Here is a 20849-nt window from a genome sequence, read left to right as displayed (position 1 = left end):
TGAGGGATCTTTTGAAAAGCTTGAGAATTTCAGGAAATTTTCTCCTCTGTTAATATCACCTTTCCACCTATCAGATATGCCACAAAGTTTACGTTGCAAACTGAAATGATTTCAACTGCATTTTTCTTTACAATTCATTCTTAAAGCAATGGTCTAGACTTGCATCGCTTAAGTTAAAACCTTTACTCACCTTATTAAGTGCAACAATGAAAGGACATTTTTTTGCTTTTAGAAGGTTAATGGATTCTATTGTCTGTGGCTCCAATCCATGCATAATATCAACCACTAGGATGGCAATATCACAGAGAGAACTTCCTCTATTTCTCAAGTTACTGCAAGAGGAACAACAAAAAATGAAAATATTTTCAATATAAATTATCTCTAATTTAAGAGTTTGAAATCTGCATCACAAAGATGATATGGAGTCATACAAAAATGTTTGTTTCAAGAATGTAAAAGTTTGATCATCAGTGTCTACTAGCCTTGAAACTGGAAGAGAGGAACAACTAAAAATAAGCTCTAATGCTAAGTGCACTTGAATCTTATTTTATCAAAAAATGTTCAAGTACACCAAAATAAATCAGTTATTACATATGCGGCAATTGCATGGCACATCCACAGGTATTGAACTCTTCATAACTACTTGCCATGATGAAAGACCTAAGGAATGATGTAGATGAATATTCAGCAAAAGCAAGCTACATTATTGCTAATCAATGATTTGATCAGCTATGTAACACAAATTAAATGTATTAGCAAAGAATAGAGAGGAGATTTTATGGAGCATAACTAGAGACCCTGTATTATAGTTACCTGTCCAGATATCACAACTTTTGTTGTGAATTTTAGACCACACCTTGGATTTCAAACAAGTCTGACTCAAGTTGCTATTTTCAGGGCAGAAAAATAAAGACAACCAGATAATACTCAAATTTAGCTTGCAAACATGACACAACATGTCAATCAATAGTTGACAAAAATGCTCAGTAAACTGTTGAGAGAAAGAACAAAAAGTAAGACCAGCAATAATCTGTGGACCTGTAAATATACTGTCCAGGATGAGGAAATACTGTCCACAGTTTCATCAGGACGGGTATGGGTTGGCCACCTCATACAGGTAAGAAACCTAAACTCAACTGGACTGGTAGAGTTCAAAGAGACACCATTTTTACTGTAACTAACTAGAGAGCATTTTGTTTAAAAAACCATATCAATGCTCTTGATACGAAGATACATTCTGTAGAACGGTCATGCTGTGTTATTATTTAAATCCTCAACCCTCTAAAATATAAACAAAAGTTGCCTGCATCAAGGAGTGCTGAAAAAATGTCCTTGGTATCACAATGACAAGTTTGCTGACATTTCTTCAAGGCTTATAATTACATTATAAATGTTTGGTTGCTTTCCAAGAACTTCAGCATAAGGTCCTAATTCCACTGATGACTGACAATTCAAGAGGTTATTAAAGAATTAACTCTCTTTGCTGATGGGTTAGAATTAGACGTTTGCTCGATTATGTAAAGGACTAAACACTTAACAGCATTTGAAACTTCTGAATTAGTTTTCATGAACAGGAATTTGTTTTTTGAAAAATATATATTAAAGGCTGGAAGAGATACTTAGACACTTTTTAATTTAATTTTCATTGGCCTGCCCATGGAAGACATGGGATGATTTGGAAAGTTGAAAAAGGCCAAGGCTGGTAGTTGGGTTGGCAGTAAATTGGCAAGTTGGCTAAACGGATCCAAAAGGATTGGCATGGAGTTGATACAGATTGCTAGGAGAACATGGATTGAATTTAGCTTAATAGAGAGGGGGCACAGTGATCAGGTTGCGATGGTTGGGCAGGGGATAGGGGTATGATAGGTTGAGATTGAAACGCCTTACCTTTAAATGAAACAACTGGAATAAAAAAGGTCCTGATAAATAAGGCAGGTCTTTTAAACAGCACTGGCACTTAGCAGCTTCTGTGGTCTGACCTGCATCCAGGCAAGAGTCCGGTTGTATCCTGCATTCACCTCCCCTCTCCCTGGGCCATAGATCATGCCATTCAGGTGAGTTTCTCTCCTGAGGTGATTTCATGAGTTGGGAAATTCCCAACTTGCATGACCTGTCTTGAGTATGAAAATCTGTGTCTACATGTTAAATTTAGTTGATTAACTATTCCTGAGTTGTTCATCTGAACAAATTTGGTTTCATCTACAAATGAAATTACAAATGAAAACAAATACTAGTCAGCATGAAACACTGTTGCGATGTCAGTTGTCTTGACATCATTGCTCAAGTCACATTCTCTACTTCAATGGGTTTTCCTTCGCCTCATAGCTCAAAGCATAAATACATTCAGAAAATTGCTACAGTCTTAAATTGCATGCTCCCCTACTCATTATGGATCAACTTTTGTATTAGTTCCATCGTAATTGGGGGAAAAAAAATCACTCCTTAAGATCAAACACCTAGAATAAAACTAAAGGGTTTACCTGAAGGACTCGTGACCTGGTGTATCAATGATCAGCATGCCCGGTATTTTAATTTCATCTCTCTCAAACTAAAAGAGAGTTATCAATGAGTTATTAATTTGAACACTGCTTCACAAATATTCATTTAGAAATAAATTGGAGTTTAAACTGCAATCTTACTACATTTGATAAACTTACATTTTTCACCATTTTAGTTTGCTCCTTGATGGTTTCTAGTGGAACATTGGTTGCACCAATCTGCTGAGTTATACCACCTGCTTCACTGTCCTGCACGTGAGTATGGCGGAGCTGTATACAAAGAAAATCAAGATACCGTACTATAAAGTCTATAAGCAACTATGTACCTTATTAAAAAATTTATGAGTATTTGCAATTTCTGTCTAGACATCATGCACCCTGTATTAATACACATCATGGAAATATTCTGATCAGCAGGTCAACAATCCACCAACATACATTGATGAACCAATCAAGTGACTGATATTGTTTTCTAAATGACGTGTAGAGATTGTTCATTTCTCTGTAACTGGAATTGCTAGTGTCTATAAGAAGAGAGCGGCACAGGTAGAGATTGGTTTGAGTGTGTGTCAAGTGCCTGCTGCAGAAGGAAAGAAAGGAGCAGTGAAGTGCTTTTTTGTCGAAACTTGAAATATCTTCTTTTAACAATGGAACCTGTGTGGGGCTGCCTTGAACACTTACAAAAATCCTCTTCAAGGTTTTCCTCAGCAGTTTCACTACTGAGCTTTGAATGGTGGACCAGAGGTAGGCCCTGCAAACAGTGAAAATTACAGGAAATGCAGCTAAGACTGTGCAGGCTTCATTTGCCCTTATCCTGAACACAGCCACATTTGTAGAGAACAATTTATACCCCAACAAGTTTGTCTACAAGAGAACACAATGTGGATGGACTACAGCACGTCCCCAAGCAACTTTTCTTCCTCTATCTGCCTCATAATTATAAGACAGACAGCCTCAACAGTGATGACTTAACTGTTGGTAAAAATTACAACAATTTTGCAAGTAAATATAGCCAATAATTAGGTATATCAAAAATAATAACATTAATTATTATTATGTGTCAAAGAAGGGAGAGCTAAAACAAAAACAGGATGGGGTCAAAGTGCAGGGTCCATTTTGAGAAGGGTGAAGAGATCCATTACAGTAGAAAGAATATGGAGACAGTACAAACAAAAAAGGTACTAGTCTTACAAGTGCAGAAGTAGAATGTCCTGAGTGTATCGGCATAGATCATTAAGAGATGGCAGAATACAGGGAGAGCACGATCAATAACATGTACATGATCCTAGGGTTTCTTTTTAAATTAGGGGCACAGAGTAAAAGAGCATGGTTATGCCGAACTTGTATAAACACAAAGTAGACATCAGCTGCAGTATTGTTCTGTGCACCATACTTCAGCAAGGATGTGAATGCATTGGAGAAAGTCCAAATGAAACTTAAAAGAATGTTTCTGGGTTTATAAATTTCAGTTATGGAGATTGGGAGAGGAGAAGTGGAGAGAACAAATTGCCCCAGTATTTGCCTCAAAATCCCCTCAGAATCTCGTGTTTTAGTGTGCTCATCTTATGCTTCTAAACTCCAGTGAGTATGTATTACATCTGTTCAACATTTCCCCTTAAGACAACCCGTTCACATCCAAGAATGTTTAACCCATTGCCTATCTCATGAAGATGTGACACACTGACCACTCTCCAATCATTCACTAAACATCCATATTCAATGGAATTCTAAAATAAAGGGCATGACTTCAATGGCTCAAAGGTGGCAGGAACGAAGATGGTAACAGACAGAGGTCTGCTTAAATAGACAGAAACCAAAGTACAAATTTCCACTGGGAGTTTTTCCAGTGGTGAACCCCAAGGGGGTTGTGTGTCAGCATGACTGAAACGAAAATGACTGGTACTAGAAGTTGATCAGTGTTTGCATGCTTGACATTTTGCAATAATTGAAGATTGCATCAATAGCCACTTTACAGAGCCAGTACAGTACTATCAGGAGACCAACTGTCCTTCCCACAAATCTTCCATCAAGCAGAAGATGCAGAAGCTTTTTGACACACACACCCACACAGACACACGTTCAAGAACAGCTTCTTCCCTGCCATTATTAGGCTGATGAATGGACTTCAAATAATGTTGATCTTGTTTCACGTACCTCCTGTGCAGTGTAACCTGCATGCCTCACTCTGTTCAAGCACCTTATGATCTGTATGTTCTTGCTTACTATGATCTGCCTACACTGCTCGCAAATAAAGCTTTCAAAGTACTTAGGTACATGTGAAAATAAATCAAGTGGATTTTGGGATCCAACTTTGGCAAGTTATCGGGTTTAAACTCTATGGTAGAGTTCAGTCCATAATTTTGGCTACTTACCCTGGTCACCTCATTCATTCATGCATGAATCTTAATGATACTCTGATATCTTATTCTCTTTCATTTAAAAGTAACCCAATAGTGCACTGCTTGTGGTGAGTACAACTAAAGACATTACAACTCACTGAATGTGAACTAGGCCACAAAAATATGAACATACATAAAGCAAAATAACTTTACTGTTTAACATTATTCCTCCGTCAAGCTGTTGGTTATAAATTATTTTGCCCATATTTAAAATAACATCTGTCAATATAAATTTCCCATGTAGTAAATGCACACTGCAATCTATTTAAGTAACTCTACTTCTCCAAGTGCTACAATAAAACATCCATTTAATAATCAACAATAACGATATTATAATTAGAATATTACAGAATATATGACTTTAACTGAACTATAACCGTGAATCTGGTCCAATTATACTCAAAACACCTACACGAACTTTAATCGAGGGCAACACTTAGCCTTAATTTTGTGTGCAGTAATAACAGGCAGTCAACTTGCACGCATTTGACTCAAACCTGTGCTTCATTTATTCTTTTATGCTAATTGTGAAAATATTTGTAGGATCCATTTTACATACCTTATCCAAAATTTTGGTCTTCCCTGTGTCAACATGCCCAAGAACACAAATAATTGGTGCTCTGAGCCTTTCAGTGTTTATATTCATAATGTTGTCTGCTCTGCGTTTCTGAGAAAGCATAGAAGACATATCCAAAATGAAAAGCAATCAACATAGTTAGCAAGTCTATGATGCATAACTCAAATGCAGACTATAATGAACAATGAGAAATAGCGACACTTACCTCTGACATTTAGCAGCTTTGTTTCATAGCTTGATACCCTTACAAATCAAATATATGATCAATCTCATTCCATCCAAAATCCACTGCTTCTCAATTGGGTTGTGATTGGTTGGGAAGTTAGATATGTTCCAGATTCCCATTTTGTTATAAACTGATATCAAACCAAAGTGACCAAACACTAATTTCAAATTTATGCTCTGGTTCTGGCTTTCTCCACAATAGTAAACATCATACAGGAAAGATGCTTATATTAGATTATCTTCAAAACTGTCCAGGTCAATGTGTTACTGACTTGTTATTTAACTGCTGCTAAATAGCAAACAAGAAAGAGATTGACTTAGTGGGTAAAAGTACAGAGTGGAGTCCGGAGGTTTCCACTTTACTTCCTGGCATGTGCTGAGTTAGTTCATCTTTGCCAGGATAAGTGTAGAGAAGCTCAAAGTTCTTTTAATATCGCTGATTAATTTTCCTACATCATTATTTGTTCATTTCAATGAGAAATGCAAATGTAAACAGGGTGCAAGGTCCCAGTGTGACAATATCAAAGAGCTGAAAATTCAAACAACTATTTGCTAAGCATCATAAGTGAAAGATGATTAATTGGAGCTTACAAATTACCCTTAGAACATAAGATAGGGGAGTTGGACTAGGCAACTTGGTCTCCAAGGCCTGCTCCAACACTTCATTTCATCGTGATATTAAGTTCACTTCCCTGCTATCCCCCTCAATCCTTGATCTATTGTAGGTCAAAAATGTAACTCAGCTTTAACTATATTGAACAATTCAACAAGTAATGAATTCCAAACAGTAAAAAAAAACCCACTCCGTCTCCATCTTAAATGGTGAGAACTTATTTTGACATGCGCCTCTTGGTTCCAGATTACCATATCAGGAGACATCTCCTCCCAGTCTTTATCCCGCCAATCCCCCCAAAACCTTGTGCACGACAATCAGATAAGCTCTCATTCTTTTAATCTACAATGACTACCAATGTCAAAAGACAATCCTTTCATTCTAGTAGCCAGCCAAGTGAATTTTGTCTGAAGTCTTCCAGTGCCTCCTTTCAGAAGGTCAAAAACTGTATACTGTAGTTATGGTTGCACCAATGCTTTGCATAGTCACTGGGAGACGTCCCTAGCTTTATACTCTAGCTTTCTTCCAATAAATGCCCAACATTTACCTTCCTAATCACTTGCTGTAATTACATTCCATTTTTTGAGGAGATTCCGGTACAGAAAACCAGATCTGTTGCTGCAGTCTCTATCCATTTAAAAACATTCAGCTTTTCTGTTCCTCCCATCATAATAAATAAGCTCACATTTTTGCCACAAATTATATTAATTCCCACACTTCTTGCATCTTCTTAAAAATTGGCTCCCCTGCCTAATGTATTTTAAAACAAATAGTACACCTGGTGCCTTCATCCAAGTGATTTAAGTGATTCACATACAGAGTCCCCCCAACACTGATTCCTGTGGCACTCTACAATTTTTAGCTCAACAATCTGAAAATAATCCATTTATCCCGACCCTCTTAATTGCTTAGTTAAGCCACTGTCTTATATCATGCATCCGTGTCTTGAGGTAACCTTGCACGTCACACCTAGTCAAGTAGATTTAGGAAATCCAAATGCAGTACATTTTCTAGTTCCTGTTCATCCATTCTGCTTATCACATGCTGTAAGAATTCTGAAAAATTTATCAAATACAATTTCACTTTGAAAACATTTGGATAAATTAATCTTTAAGAGGCAAAGATGAAAGAAGACAAAGAAAATTTTAAATAACAATCGTATCAACAGGCTTGCAAAATGAATGAAGAATACGAGACATTTCCTTAACTTAATGAAGGCCACACAGAAAATTCTGTAACAATACCTCAATACGTCGCTTTGCTTCATCATAAATTCGTTCTTCTTTTGTTCGGCCATCATCTGAATCAGATTCAATTTCAGAATCTGAGCTAAACTCTTTTGGTAGCTTTGCTTTTTCATTTGTTACCACTTCAGGTTCTTTCTCCATTTTTAGTGATGCTGTCCTAGTTTCATCAAAAACTTGCTTTTCCTCATCATCCTCACTTTCCTCAGTTGCTCCATCATCATCACTCTCTTCTTCTTCCTCCTCCTCATCATCATCTTCCTCATCTTCAGCCTCCTCTTGTACTTCAATATGAACAGTTTTCACTTCTGAAAAGATTTGTTAAATTACTGTCATTAACTACAGAAATGGTTTAATCTCAAAATATCACATCACAATGTAGGCATCCTTGGTGAGAAAATACCTAAAATAATTTGGGCAAATATCATTTTAAACGGGCAAGTTTTAAATTTTGAGAGAGAAATAGATTCAATAGATTTTCTTTGTGGAATTATAATTTTACAAGATTCCTATGCACTCTAGTTTCACACTGAAGTCTTTTGGTTTGCAGAAATTGCAGCATTTATTTACCTTTATCTTGTTCATGATCGCTTGCCATAGCTTCCCAATCATCAAGATCAGCCTCACCTTTTTCTTCTTCATGTTCTACAAAACAAGATTTCAAACAAACTAAACATTCAACTTTAAATTAAAAATATGATCAATGAACGTCTGAAGTTCTTTTTAATTAACAAGAATTTTGCACTGGGGGAAGTAAATGACACTAGCTATTATATGAAAGTGCATTCTCAATAATCAATAACTATTAAGGTTAGGAATTTAGAAAGATATATACATTTATGAAAATACAGAGTTCTATATGGGACCATATAACCTTTGTTTGTGTCAATGAAAATACTACTCTTCAAAACAAAAGCCCTGTGAGTTATACTAATAATGTTTGTTTTTAAATTTCAAAGAATGCAATTTAAACACAGAACCATCTTCTACGTACAGTAACTTTCCCAAACATATTAATGCAGATTTTTTTGGCTAATCAAATTGGTGCACAAAGTGCCAAATATTAAAAGAAGTTTTCTATCCCAGTTTTCTCCCATCACCTTACTGAAATCGTACAAGTGATCTTCAATAGTATTGGCAGGCAACTGTGCAGCAACAAGTCCAAATTTTATCAACTGAGATATGTCCATGATTGCTGATACCTCAATTGAAATTTCACAATTGATGGTTTAGTTTCTTGCATTGGCATGTTGAGAGAAATATGTGATAATGGTAAAGCTGATCCATCCTTTAAAATCAAACAAAAGTAACTGCCAGCTGGAGACTATAGAGGTAGTCACCATAAAGTAATTTTCAACATGGCAAGTCAGGTTAGATGAGCAAATTGCAAAACAGAAATGGTGTACAAGTGCTGATAGAGCAACTAAAAAGGCACTGTTTCTCTTGCTCATGGTCAGTAACGTGGAATCATCCATTTGAAATTAATAGTGTGGGTAGTGATTACCAGAAAGTTCTTTACACAGAAGACAAAGTAGCCTGATACAGAAGACAAAGGCCACAGCAGCAATTAATGACAAAAATACTTGGGTCTTTTGTGTAAAGAAATCTTCGTAGCTGCTATCCAGACTGTTCACGTTTTGTTCTTAATTGATGCAATAAAGACCAAGGTGAGTTGGGTTTTGGGAGGGAAGAGTATAGGAATGTTCGTGCAATAGAATGGTAAGGCACGGAGTAAGTAAACAGCAGGGAAATGGAGTGAGCATAATTTTGAAGCTTGTGACGATACTAAACTTGACAATATTAAATAGCTGAAAAAGTGTTGCTGGAAAAGCGCAGCAGGTCAGGCAGCATCAAAGGAGCAGGAGAATCGACGTTTCGGGCATAGGCCCTTCTAAAGATTCTCCTGCTCCTTTGATGCTGCCTGACCTGCTGCACTTTTCCAGCAACACATTTTTCAGCTCTGATCTCCAGCATCTGCAGTCCTCACTTTCTCCTAATATAAAACAGCAAGCAGGTTAGGAGAATTCTTGAAGAAAGCAGAGACATACTACTAAACTGGGTAGATATATTGGAGATAGATAGTCACAAATCTTTGAAGCTTGCAGTAGCAGTTAAGTAAATAGGGAAACATGACCTTATAATTAAGGAAACAAGCCAGTAAAACTGAATCTGGGCCTTAAATGGGATACTGTATCCAGACTTGGGAATCACACTAACAAGGATGTCAAGCTCTTGAAACAGAGTAAAAACAGGTTTGTTAGGTGAAGCATTTCACCACTCTTTAGATGCTTATTAATCTGACAAGTTTGCAGGCTTGGCCATTTGGCACATAGAGTCATTGAGTCATCGAGATGTACAGCATGGAAACAGACCCTTCGGTCCAACTCGTCCATGCTGACCAGATATCCCAACCCAATCTAGTCCCACCTGCCAGTACTTGACCTATATCCTTCCAAATCCTTCCTATTCATATACCCATCCAGATGCCTCTTCAATGGTGCAATTGTACTAATCTCCACCACTTCCCCTGGCAGCCCATTCCATACACGTACCACCCTCTGCATGAAAAAGTTGCCCTTTAGGTCTCTTTTATATCTTTCCCCTCTCACCATAAATCTATGCCCTCTAGTTCTGGACTCCCCTACCCTAGGGAAAAGATTTTGTCTATTTACTCTATCCATGCCCCTCACTATTTTATAAACCTCTTATAAGGTCACCCCTCAGCCTCTAACATTCCAGGGAAAGCAGCCCTAGCCTATTCAACGTCTCCCTGTAGCTCAAATCCTCCAACCCTGGAAACATCCTTGTAAATCTTTCCTGAACCCTTTCAAGTTTCACAACATCGTCCCGATAGGAAGGACACCAGAATTATTCCAAAAGTGGCCTAACCAATGTTCTGTACAGCTGCAATATGATCTCCCAAATTTCTACACATTAAGTAGAAGATTCTCTTTGGCACTTGCTAAGGCGCACAGCCAGGATACCTTTTGGATTTTGGCTACTTTGAGGCTGCTCAACAGCAAATCTAGCAGTCAAGATCTTTTCGTCTGAACTGAACTTGTTTCTGGCCTCTAGTCCTCCTTTCTCAGTGAAAGAAATACAATTTAGTAAACACTTCTATGATTATCTCACCTGGGAGTTTGTCAAGTCATTTGATTTAAATCACAAGCTTTCTTGCAAATACTGCTTTAACCCAATGCAAAAAAAAGTTGGAATCTTTAAATACTCACCTTCACAGAACTGAAAACCAAAATCCCACAAATATCTACTTTAGAATTAATTTCCCAAATAATAATAGTATATTATAAATCTTTACCAGACTTACTACCATACAAGTGTGTACAGGACAGTAAATGTCAATTCTAATAAAACCAAATTGTTTTTGGGATTGACTTGCATTGCCAAATCAAACAAAATGTCTGCAGCAGCAAAATCCTAACGGATAGCAGAGTTTCTGAAAAAGTCATGAATTAAATAACTAACCTGGGGTGGGTTCGGAAATTACATCTGGTGCCTCTGTCATCTCTACTTCAAGTTCTTCATGTACTGGTGTTGAAATAACCTCCAAAGTTTCTGAAAAGTGATAAAATATCATAAATACTTTGGCATTTTGCTAAGCCAGGAAACAAACATGTTAAACAAATTATCAATTTCCTTTACTGGAGCATGCAGTTAAATATTTGTTCTATTTCAATATTTTATTTTGACGTGGCTTTCTTTGTTAATTCTGAGCATCATTTTATGGTCTCATTGAGGCATTGCACCAACTATCACCTTCACCTTTCTTACTGCAATTCTGCAACTCAACTCCGAGCAAGCTCTCTACAGGTTTATTTAAGGATCAAGGAGAAAATTATTTAACTTTGGTCATCTCCACTTCGAAACCAAGGTCCCACAAACTTTAGTCATCAACACACACATGCACAATGGTCATATTTGTGCTCAATCAGAGGCTGTTCGCCATGTCATTATTGACTCTTTCACCGATGGATATAAAAGAACAGCAGTTACCTTAAACAGCCAGAAAATTAAGATCCTCTTCTAACCAACCCCTAAGTGCAACATCATTGTCAGTTAATCAAGATCATCCAAGGCTCTGGAAATATGGATAACTTCCCACATATCAGACATTTCATCTTAAAGAAGGTACACATTGATAACAAAAGCAACACTACCTTCAGTGCATCAGCTTATCCTTCAGACAACTGGTGAATAAAGTAGTCAAGTTTCAAACCTGGAACTAAGACAATGGGTTTTTGGACAATAGTGTTGCTGGTGCTTCTATGCTCTTCAAAGACAACTGCTTACAAAAACCACCTCGAGGTATTGGAGAAATATTAAACCACTGTCTCCATAAGATCCTCCAAATGTGTTGATTGAATAGAGTCTAATGGTAGAACCTTTTCCTAAGTCAACATTCGCATCATCAAGTTTGTATTTACCCAAAACCAACCTCGTGTTGTTCATATACCTGACAATAGCCTCTCAGAACAATTGCTCTACTCTAAACCATATGATGGCAAAAGACTCCCTAGCAGTCAACACGAATTTGCCCAAAATGAAGAAATAACATATAGGAAGGCACTGAATGGAGGCCAAGTTCAGGATGCAGAAATAAAGGGTATAAAGCTCCCTAAATACCTGATTTGCTTTTCCGCCCCAAAAATTACCTGCCTTGTGCGCACACTTTTGGGGAGGGGACTTTGGCATCAGATTCAGGCATATAAAAATGCACTGAACCAGGTAGAAGATCATCCTCACAGCCAATGGCCTACCCAAGATAACGATGATTCAATGAGAATGTAACATGCTTCTACAGACAAAGCAAGAATATGTTGGTACCTTTCACTCAGAAAATGTATAAGTCACTAATGCTGCAAAGTTAGTCACTGATGATGAACTATGATTCTGTGACTTGTGTTGCTTTTGGCCTGACAAAGAGTTTATATGTGAAATATTAATCAAAATGATTTAAGCTGGGACTATCCTCATTAAACTCATAGGGAAAAGTCTACATAATCTATCTGGTTTATTTCATCCCGACATGGTCGAGCCCACAAGTACCATCACCCCAACTACCACCCTCTCTGAACAATGTGAATGAATACAAAAAGAAAACATTGACCAATTTAGGAAATCATCTCAATACATGCCCTCATTCACTCCAGTGGCAAATTCTAAGAGACTGTTGCATAGGATGTATAATTAATAAACTCACCTCTTTTGCCTAATTGGAGATGTTCTCTGCACTACAATGACTGTTGTATGTTGTGTGTACTTTTGAGACAATAGCACATCTAACTTAAGTAAAGTTTATTGAAGATTTGCATTGGGATCTACTTCAAAACATTAATGTTCAGACATAGTTAACTATGTCTGATTTATACAAATTGCTTGACTGATCCATATTATTTAATATTGTAGATTGGCAAAATTACCTGAAGACTAAGCACTCACCTTCTTTGTTTTCCTCCTCTTTGCTCTCATGCTGTTTTTTCTTTTTTCTGGTATCATATACTGGTCGCTTCTTTGGCATTGAATCTTTGGATGGCACATCAACACCTTTGAAACCAAAGTCAAGAAATGCATTCAGGACAATCTTTTCCCTTGTGGCAATCACATCCATAATTGTTTTTTCTATAATCTGCAGCATTCTTTAAACAAAGCAACATTTTGCTGTCACGAATCAAGAAGATTCATGAATTACAATACTGATTTATCAGAATAAGAAAGCATGAAGAAACTCTGGAGGTTTGACGGCATCTCTGGAAAAAGAGTTAACATTTCGAGCCCAGTATGACTTCTTCAGAACTGAAAGGGGTTGGATTCTTTTTTAAATACACTTTTAATAGGAGCAGAGAGACAATGGGAACAGGTAGCACGGAGGCCCGATGCAAGAGACAAGGGGGTTGTTACCAGTGGTGAAAGAAAGTTACTTGCCTTTTCAATAAACCACCTTGCTCCTGCTAATATGCTAACATTGTTCGCTGTAATGTTTCAATAAAGTACAATGCAAGCTTGAAGAACACCACCTCATTTGCAACTTAGGCACTTTACAGCCTCTAGGACTCAACATTGAATTCAACAATTTCACATATTGATCATAATGCCTGAACTCCATTTTTTTCTTACATGCTATTAATAAAGTGCCACTCAAAACACTGAACCACTTCAGTGGCACACAGGCACAGAAAGGTATACTATTATACTAAGTGGTCAAAAGCCTCCTGTGGTTTTAGCTGCATTAGCTATGAAGTACATTCAGTGCTACAGTTAATACACCAGTTATCTTAATACCATTAAATATTTTTTAACAAATATAAATATTCCAATTTCATTTATACCCTGAGCACGAAGAAGTTCAAGTGTAGCCTCAGCTCTTGCTTTCGCATCCCTCTGGGACTTTGTCAACAATTTGCCTTCCTTCTTCAAGCGTTCTTTTCTTTCCTTTTCTTTTTGTTTCTTTTTTTCTTTACGCTCCTGTTCTAGTTTCTCCTGCAAAGTAAAGATATTGCATATTATTAAAGATGATCACTAGTAAGTCACACTTGATTCACGACATCTGAAGCACACAACCCTCAAGCTACAAGGTCACTTCATAGTCAGTTTAGAAGTTACCTCAAAATGTCTACTTGTAGCTATTTATTTTCAGCTTTATAAATGTTCAAACAAACCATTCAAAATTTAGCCCATGTTCATCATACTTAGCAATGGAATGAATCAAAAAGATTTTCCAGTGTTGAAGTCAGTTTTGTCTCAAGGTTTTTGATTAGTCACATTTTAATTGCAGATGTAGCAAACAGAGGAAATTCGGGACTAACTTTACAAAGCAAAGTTATATGCTCAAAAGCTTTACTGGCAAATTTAGGAATGCAGGCCATACTCTCACTTTCTCATTCAGAAATGCTTGAGAGGAAATTTTCACTGTCCAAAATACATTTCAAAGTTCCAACTGGTACATATCTGATGTTGCAGAGATTTTAAACAGAGTATCACCAGCTTTGTGGAATTTTCTATTTGCCCTGTTTTACTGTAGTATTCATGTTTTTGTTGTGTCGAGATACAGTAGTTTAAAGTTTGTGTAAAGATTGGTAGTTCGGGTGTCAGTTGCATTTGTTGTGACTATGTTTATCGAGCTGGGAATTTGGTTTGCAGATGTTTCATCACCTTTCTAGTTTATATCCTCAATACTGTGGAACCTCCTGATGCAGTACAGCGACGCTTCACAGTTGGAATCTATTTAGTTTTGTTTCTGATGCTTTGGCTGCCAGTTCTGGCTGTTAATTGCAGTAGTCCATACACCGACCACTGCCATGAACAACCAACAACAGCAATGCTTCACAGGAGGTTCCACAGCATTGAGGATGTCACCTAGAAAAGGGATGAAATGTCTGCAAACGAAATTCCCAGCCCGATGAACAAACCCACAACTACTGCATACAGTAGTTTTATTAATCGCCCTGCATTTGTTGAATTACCAGGCATGTGATTATTTAAGTATTATAAACTTAGTGACCATGATGCATCTGCAGCATTGTGCCTTCAAAAGGTAATATGTTTCAGAAATATCACACCTTGACACATCTCTTGAGAACACCTGCTGCAAATTACTGAAATACCCAAATTTTTTCAATAAAAGCAGGTTTTAAAGAACCAGAAACCACTTGATTTTATGATAACACCGACAGGAAAACTTAGCATTCACTCACAGCTATTTTTCTAAAGGTGACAACGTCTTGGCTCTGAGTATATTGTTATATACATAAACCCTGAAGTTGCTGTCGGAGACTCAGCTGTTTTGCTATAGACATCACAATTGATGTCGCTACAGATTGCAATCAAATAGAAGTTACTGAACTGATAATACCATGTCCTATTAGACTAATCTTTTCCAGAGTTTTGCAGTGAAACACTTGCATCTCATTTAATAGAGCGAGAGCAGGGAAGTAAGGGGGGGAGTGGAGGAGGTGAAAGAGATTGTAGATGCAGTAAGAAATGAAAATACTATGGCCAAATTTCTGGACGACACAAAAGGCACATGAGAATGCAAGTGTTGAGGATGACCTGAACACAGTATGCAGACAGGTTAAAACCTCAGCAGATGGAAATCAATGTGCAAAAGATGTGACACTTTAAACCCGCCAGAAAGAATAGAGATTAATATTATTTAAATGGAGAAAGACTGCAGAAAATTGCAGTACAGAGGAATTGGAGGGTCCTTTTGAACAAATCATACAAAGCTAGCATCCAAGTTCAGCAGTTAATAGGGAAAGCAAATGGAATGATGCCCGTTTGCCTCTCAGCAAAAATCAATTTTTGAACATTCTATCAATTAATTAATAATATACCTGTTCTAAACGTTTGGCTTCCAGTTCTTCTAATCGTTTTAAACGTTCTTCCTCTTCTCTTCTTTGTCGTTCTTCTTCTTCTTTTAATCTTGCAAGTGCTTCTTGCATAGCTTTTACAGTAGCTTTGCTGGGACCAGCTTTCTTTTTCTCTTTTTCATCTTTATCTTTCTTTTTCTTTTTGTCTTTTTTCTTTTTCTCCCCATCATTTTCTTCACCTGCAAGTTAAAATAAGCAGAACCATTCTGAAATCCTCAACAAACTGCTCAACCCAACATTACCTTCACACATCAAGGAGAAACCCATGAGAAAAGACACCGAAATCTAGAGCTTGCTTTGCTTTTTCCTAATTGTTATACAACTTAAATATTATGCAAATTTCATTTTGCCCCCGTCACATTCTAACAAAATAATTTCCTCCAAAATTACTGGTGAACTTTTTTTTGAACATCAACTGGGTGTCTAACGGAGGCAGTGCCCATCCTCATATTACTCATGTAATTCACAGCAACTTCTGCTTGGCTAGCACGGAAGACAGTTCAATTTCCAAGCTGTTAGTTTCAATTTTATAAGGCTCCTCCACATCTGTTTAGAAGCACTTGGAAGTTTAACTGGATAAATTCAGACAGCATCTTCAGAGTTTATTTTCTCCCTCATTTTATTATGTCTTTGGTCATCTTTTATTAGTCTTTGAAACTTTTCTAATCCTCTGATTTACCACTAATCTTTCCCACGTCCTATGTAAAAGAGTAATAAGACTGAGAATTGTTAAGGTTTAGGAAAAAAAAACAAGGACAGGAACAAAATGATAAATTGGGAACCAAACATAAAATAAAAACAAGCAACAGAGATTCTCAGGGCTTTTGCAAGTTAGTAAAAAAGGAAGAAATTTGCAAAAGAAAATCTGGATTACTCTGAAGCAGAGGCAGAATATTAGGTTTCTTTTGAAAAGATGCACAAATTAAAAAACGCAAGCTTTTCTTCAATTACTGTTTTGCAATATTACAGTGATTTGAAAGCGCAAGGTACTCAGTACGTCATGAATTGCTTCATGCGTGGCATAATTTATCTTGTTTTTTTCCCCCTGATGTTTTTAATAAACCAAGGGAGGTTTAGAACTGTCTCAGTTGTACCTCATAACAAGTTAAAATTTGTGGAAATATGAAATTTATGTAAACTGAACACTAACTAATCAACTATCTTATTTATTTTCAGCACGAAGTTTCAATAACTCATCGTTTTAAAGTAAGATGACAAATGTACTTCTCATGTCATTACAACTTTATTAATTTGATCTTATTCCTGAATTAGTGTACAGCATGTGGGGAGAAATAAAAGCAGATTCTGCTTAAAACTAACACATGGAATCCTGGGTTATGTCATCACCATGGAAACAGAAAAGGCTTGACTCAGCCACAGAACTTGCTAGACCACTGAGTAAAATAAAAGGTTACAACCAGTGGATGTGGGTCATTGTTAGTATAAATGGGTAAGAAAAAAAACACTGATTCAGACAAATACTAATGCATTTGCAATGCAAGGCATGAGAAATGCCCATGACTATGATAAAAAGGACAGTAGCAGGCACAATAATTCTCAAATGTTCTTTGTCAAAGTTCATCCATAAACAAAATGGAGTCAGATTTGAGATACTAAACATACAGTCTGCAAGAACTTCAATTTTTTTCTGACAAATTTTAAGACCACCCAAAGCTGGACTGTTATTCCTGAAATTTGGGAGGCCAAGAAGTGATTTGATCAAAGCTAAAGTGAACACACACCCCTCGCAGAACAAAGGAAACAACATTAACGGAAATAACAAATGGGGAATCAAAGTGGCAGGAGCTGAATAAATACTTGGTATCAGTCTCCATAGTTGAGCATGCCAAAATTACTAAATAATTTCTGACCGTTCAACAGTCAATCATATGGGAAACAGAGAAAAGCATTACCAAATTGGCCAGAATTTACTGTGGTCCCCACTTGCTTTAGAGAAGGTGATGGTGAACACAGTTTTGAACCCCTAGGCAAAGTTCATTTATGCAATGTTAGGGACAGGTTCCAGACTTTAAAAACAGTAATAGTGAATGAAGGTGGACATAGCTCCATATCAGGAAGGCACTGACTTGAAGTGGAACTTCCCATTTTTATGGTCCCATATGCCTACTGTCCTCTTTGTTTACACATAACAAAGGAGGAGAAAGACATTTTTATAAGGCACTTCTCAAAACCATAGAAAGTCTCAGAGCATTTTAAAACCAATTCAGTGCTCTAGTCACTGTATAGTGATGAACGTGACCAGGAAAGTGCGGTAGCTAATTTGCACATAAACTCAAACAGCATTTGAAATGACCAGACCGCATCTTGATGTTAGTTAAGAAATAGATATTGCTAGAAAATTGTCAGATGACTCCCCTACTGTCCGGGAATTATTAAAACATTCAAAAGTTCTCAGACATCTGGCCCTCTGTTTCACCATTCTTTGATCTATGGAAAATCAAAATGAATGCAAACCCTCATTTGCAGGCTATCAAGACCAAGAGAACTGATTAATTTCTCCAGCACTATTATCTTTACTTCCACTGATTTCTTCAAGATCCGCCATTAGCACTAGACCCATGGTTCCCTATTTATTTCCAGAATGCTTTTACATCTTCTACCTGAAGACTAATAAAGCCTCTGTCATTTTCTTATTCACCAGGCAGAAAAGGGGGGAGATACTGAACATGCATTTTGCATCAGTATTTACTGTGGAAAAGGATATAGAATGTAGGGAAATAGATGGTGACATCTTGAAAAATGTCCATATTAAAGAGGAGGAAGTGCTGGATGTCTTGAAATGCATAAAGGTGGATAAATCCCCAGAACCTGATCAGGTGCACCTTAGAACTCTGTGGGAGGCTAAGGAAGTGATTGCTGGGCCTCTTACTGAAATATTTGTATCATCAACAGTCACAGGTGAGGTGCCGGAAGACTGGAGGTTGGCTAACGTGGTGCCACTGTTTAAAAAAGATGTTAAGGTCAAGCCAGGGAACTATAGACCAGTGAGCTTGACGTCGGTGTTGGGCAAGTTATTGGAAGAAATCCGGAAGGACAGGATGTACATGCATTTGTAAAGGCAAGGGCTGATTGGGGATAGTCAACATGGCTTTGTGTATGAGAAATCATGTCTCACAAACTTGATAGAGTTTTTTGAAGGATCACTGAGTCAAAATCTGAAATTGCCTCCTTAAGGGCATAGTGGGTCTACCAACTGCACGCGGATTGCAATGGTTCAAGAAAGCAGCTCAACACCACCACCTCTAGCAACTGGGGACAGGCAATAAATGTTAGCCAGCCAGTGATATCTGCAACTGAAGAAAAGGACATGGGACTTCTTCTGTTTTACTTGCCCAGGGTACAATGATGTCACATCGGTAAAGCAAAGCCAAAAGGTGGCTAGTTGGTTATTTGTAAAGACATTTGATTTGAACAAAATGCTGTGGTAGATTAAAGCAAAGTTATGGCTGGAAAAGATTTGGACTTAAATTCAGATTACAAAAATGTCATGAAAACAACTAAATGGTTAATTGATAAGATTGTGGATGGCAAAGTCACTCAGTCTTATATTAGAAGATTTCTTATAGACGGACCTGTAATGGAGCTTCTGAGAGATTGAGAATTATAACTGACAATTTCACCACACATGCAAGTGTGGTCAAAAATGTGGACTTGAGTACAATAGATCTGTCAATAGATGGAGCCCAGTCAAAACATAATCAGATAAATGTTTAACTTTAATTTATTAAACTTGTCCTTTTGTACTGTCCTCTATACAGAGGAACCTTGATTATCCGGCATTTGATTATTCCAATTTTGGATTATCCAGACAAATTCACAAGGTCCCGATGCTTGGCTAAACTACGTTCTCTGGCATTTGATTATCCGAACATTCAATTATTCAAACAAAATATTCCCTGCCCGTGTTGTTCGGATAATCGACCTTTTTCTGTATTTTGAATTTTTATGTAAAAAATTTTGTTTTGAAAGTTATTTTATTTGAATATGGACATTGAGGAATGTACTCAACTAATGCTTTCTGCTTAGAAACATCCTATCCTGACATACCAGATTGTACACTATTTTCTATTTTGTGATTTATTTTACTTGAAAATTATTTCATCTGAGAGTAAACATATCGTACAGCATATGTTTCTTTTCTCTCTTTTCTCAGCAAAGGCTATCTGTAGAAACCTAACTTGGGCTTTAACATTGATTTTTATGGGAAGCCACATTTCACTTTAAATTGTTTCATTTGATTTCATGATTTTCAGGAACACGATAATCAGTTTACATGAGGACCAACTGGAGATGTGCCCCCACTTCTCGTCATGACTAGAGATCAGCAATTCATTAACTGTAGAAGCTCTGTGAACATTCTCATTCTCTGTGAGGGTAGGGTGGGTGCAGGGTAATGGATGGAGCGGAAAATTTGAAGAAAATTTACATTTTAAAGACATTTGCAGAATGTAACTACTAAAATTCTTGGAACAATATTCAGTGTTACGAAGCACACAACTAGCTAACATAACCATCCAAAACCTTGTATAAAGCAAGGCATATGCACCAAAATAGCTTGCACCTCAGTTATTTTAATCGCATAAACCTGATGCTCGCAAAACCAGCAGAGCAGATATCTTTGCTTTTTATTGAGTTAACTTTACTAAATTTTTGCTGGAGCTTTATGTTTGAGATTTCATCACCTGATTGCTACCCTTACCATAAAACTGAAACAGCCGTCAAAAGTGCAAATCATACTCTGGTGTTTGATTATTATAATGAGGGTTGTGGGATAGGGGAGTGGTATACAACGGATTTACTTTTGTGCACACAATGCACATGACATGGAAACTATGAGTTTAAGTGACCAGCTCCTCAGTGTCATGATATTTTTTATTCCTTTACATGG

The 20849-nt window shown here is 37.1% G+C and overlaps 1 protein-coding gene across 1 annotated transcript in view; it reads right to left on the bottom strand.

The window, feature by feature from the left end:
- eif5b (eukaryotic translation initiation factor 5B) overlaps window positions 1–20849 on the bottom strand; it is a 77269-nt gene that overhangs the window by 37444 nt on the left and 18976 nt on the right. Inside the window, exons 5-14 of the mRNA XM_060826005.1 lie at window positions 15905–16119; window positions 13901–14051; window positions 13014–13118; window positions 11040–11129; window positions 8127–8201; window positions 7557–7864; window positions 5457–5564; window positions 2658–2768; window positions 2481–2548; window positions 191–332 (exon numbers count right to left, since the gene is read on the bottom strand). Coding sequence (XP_060681988.1) covers window positions 191–332; window positions 2481–2548; window positions 2658–2768; window positions 5457–5564; window positions 7557–7864; window positions 8127–8201; window positions 11040–11129; window positions 13014–13118; window positions 13901–14051; window positions 15905–16119 — 1373 coding nt within the window. The remainder of the gene's footprint in view (window positions 1–190; window positions 333–2480; window positions 2549–2657; window positions 2769–5456; window positions 5565–7556; window positions 7865–8126; window positions 8202–11039; window positions 11130–13013; window positions 13119–13900; window positions 14052–15904; window positions 16120–20849) is intronic.

The sequence above is a fragment of the Hemiscyllium ocellatum genome, chromosome 6 (genome assembly GCF_020745735.1).
Source record: "Hemiscyllium ocellatum isolate sHemOce1 chromosome 6, sHemOce1.pat.X.cur, whole genome shotgun sequence".
NCBI classification, from domain to species: Eukaryota; Metazoa; Chordata; class Chondrichthyes; order Orectolobiformes; family Hemiscylliidae; genus Hemiscyllium; species Hemiscyllium ocellatum.
Note: the sequence above shows the minus strand (reverse complement) of the source record. Positions and strands in the feature narration are given on the sequence as shown.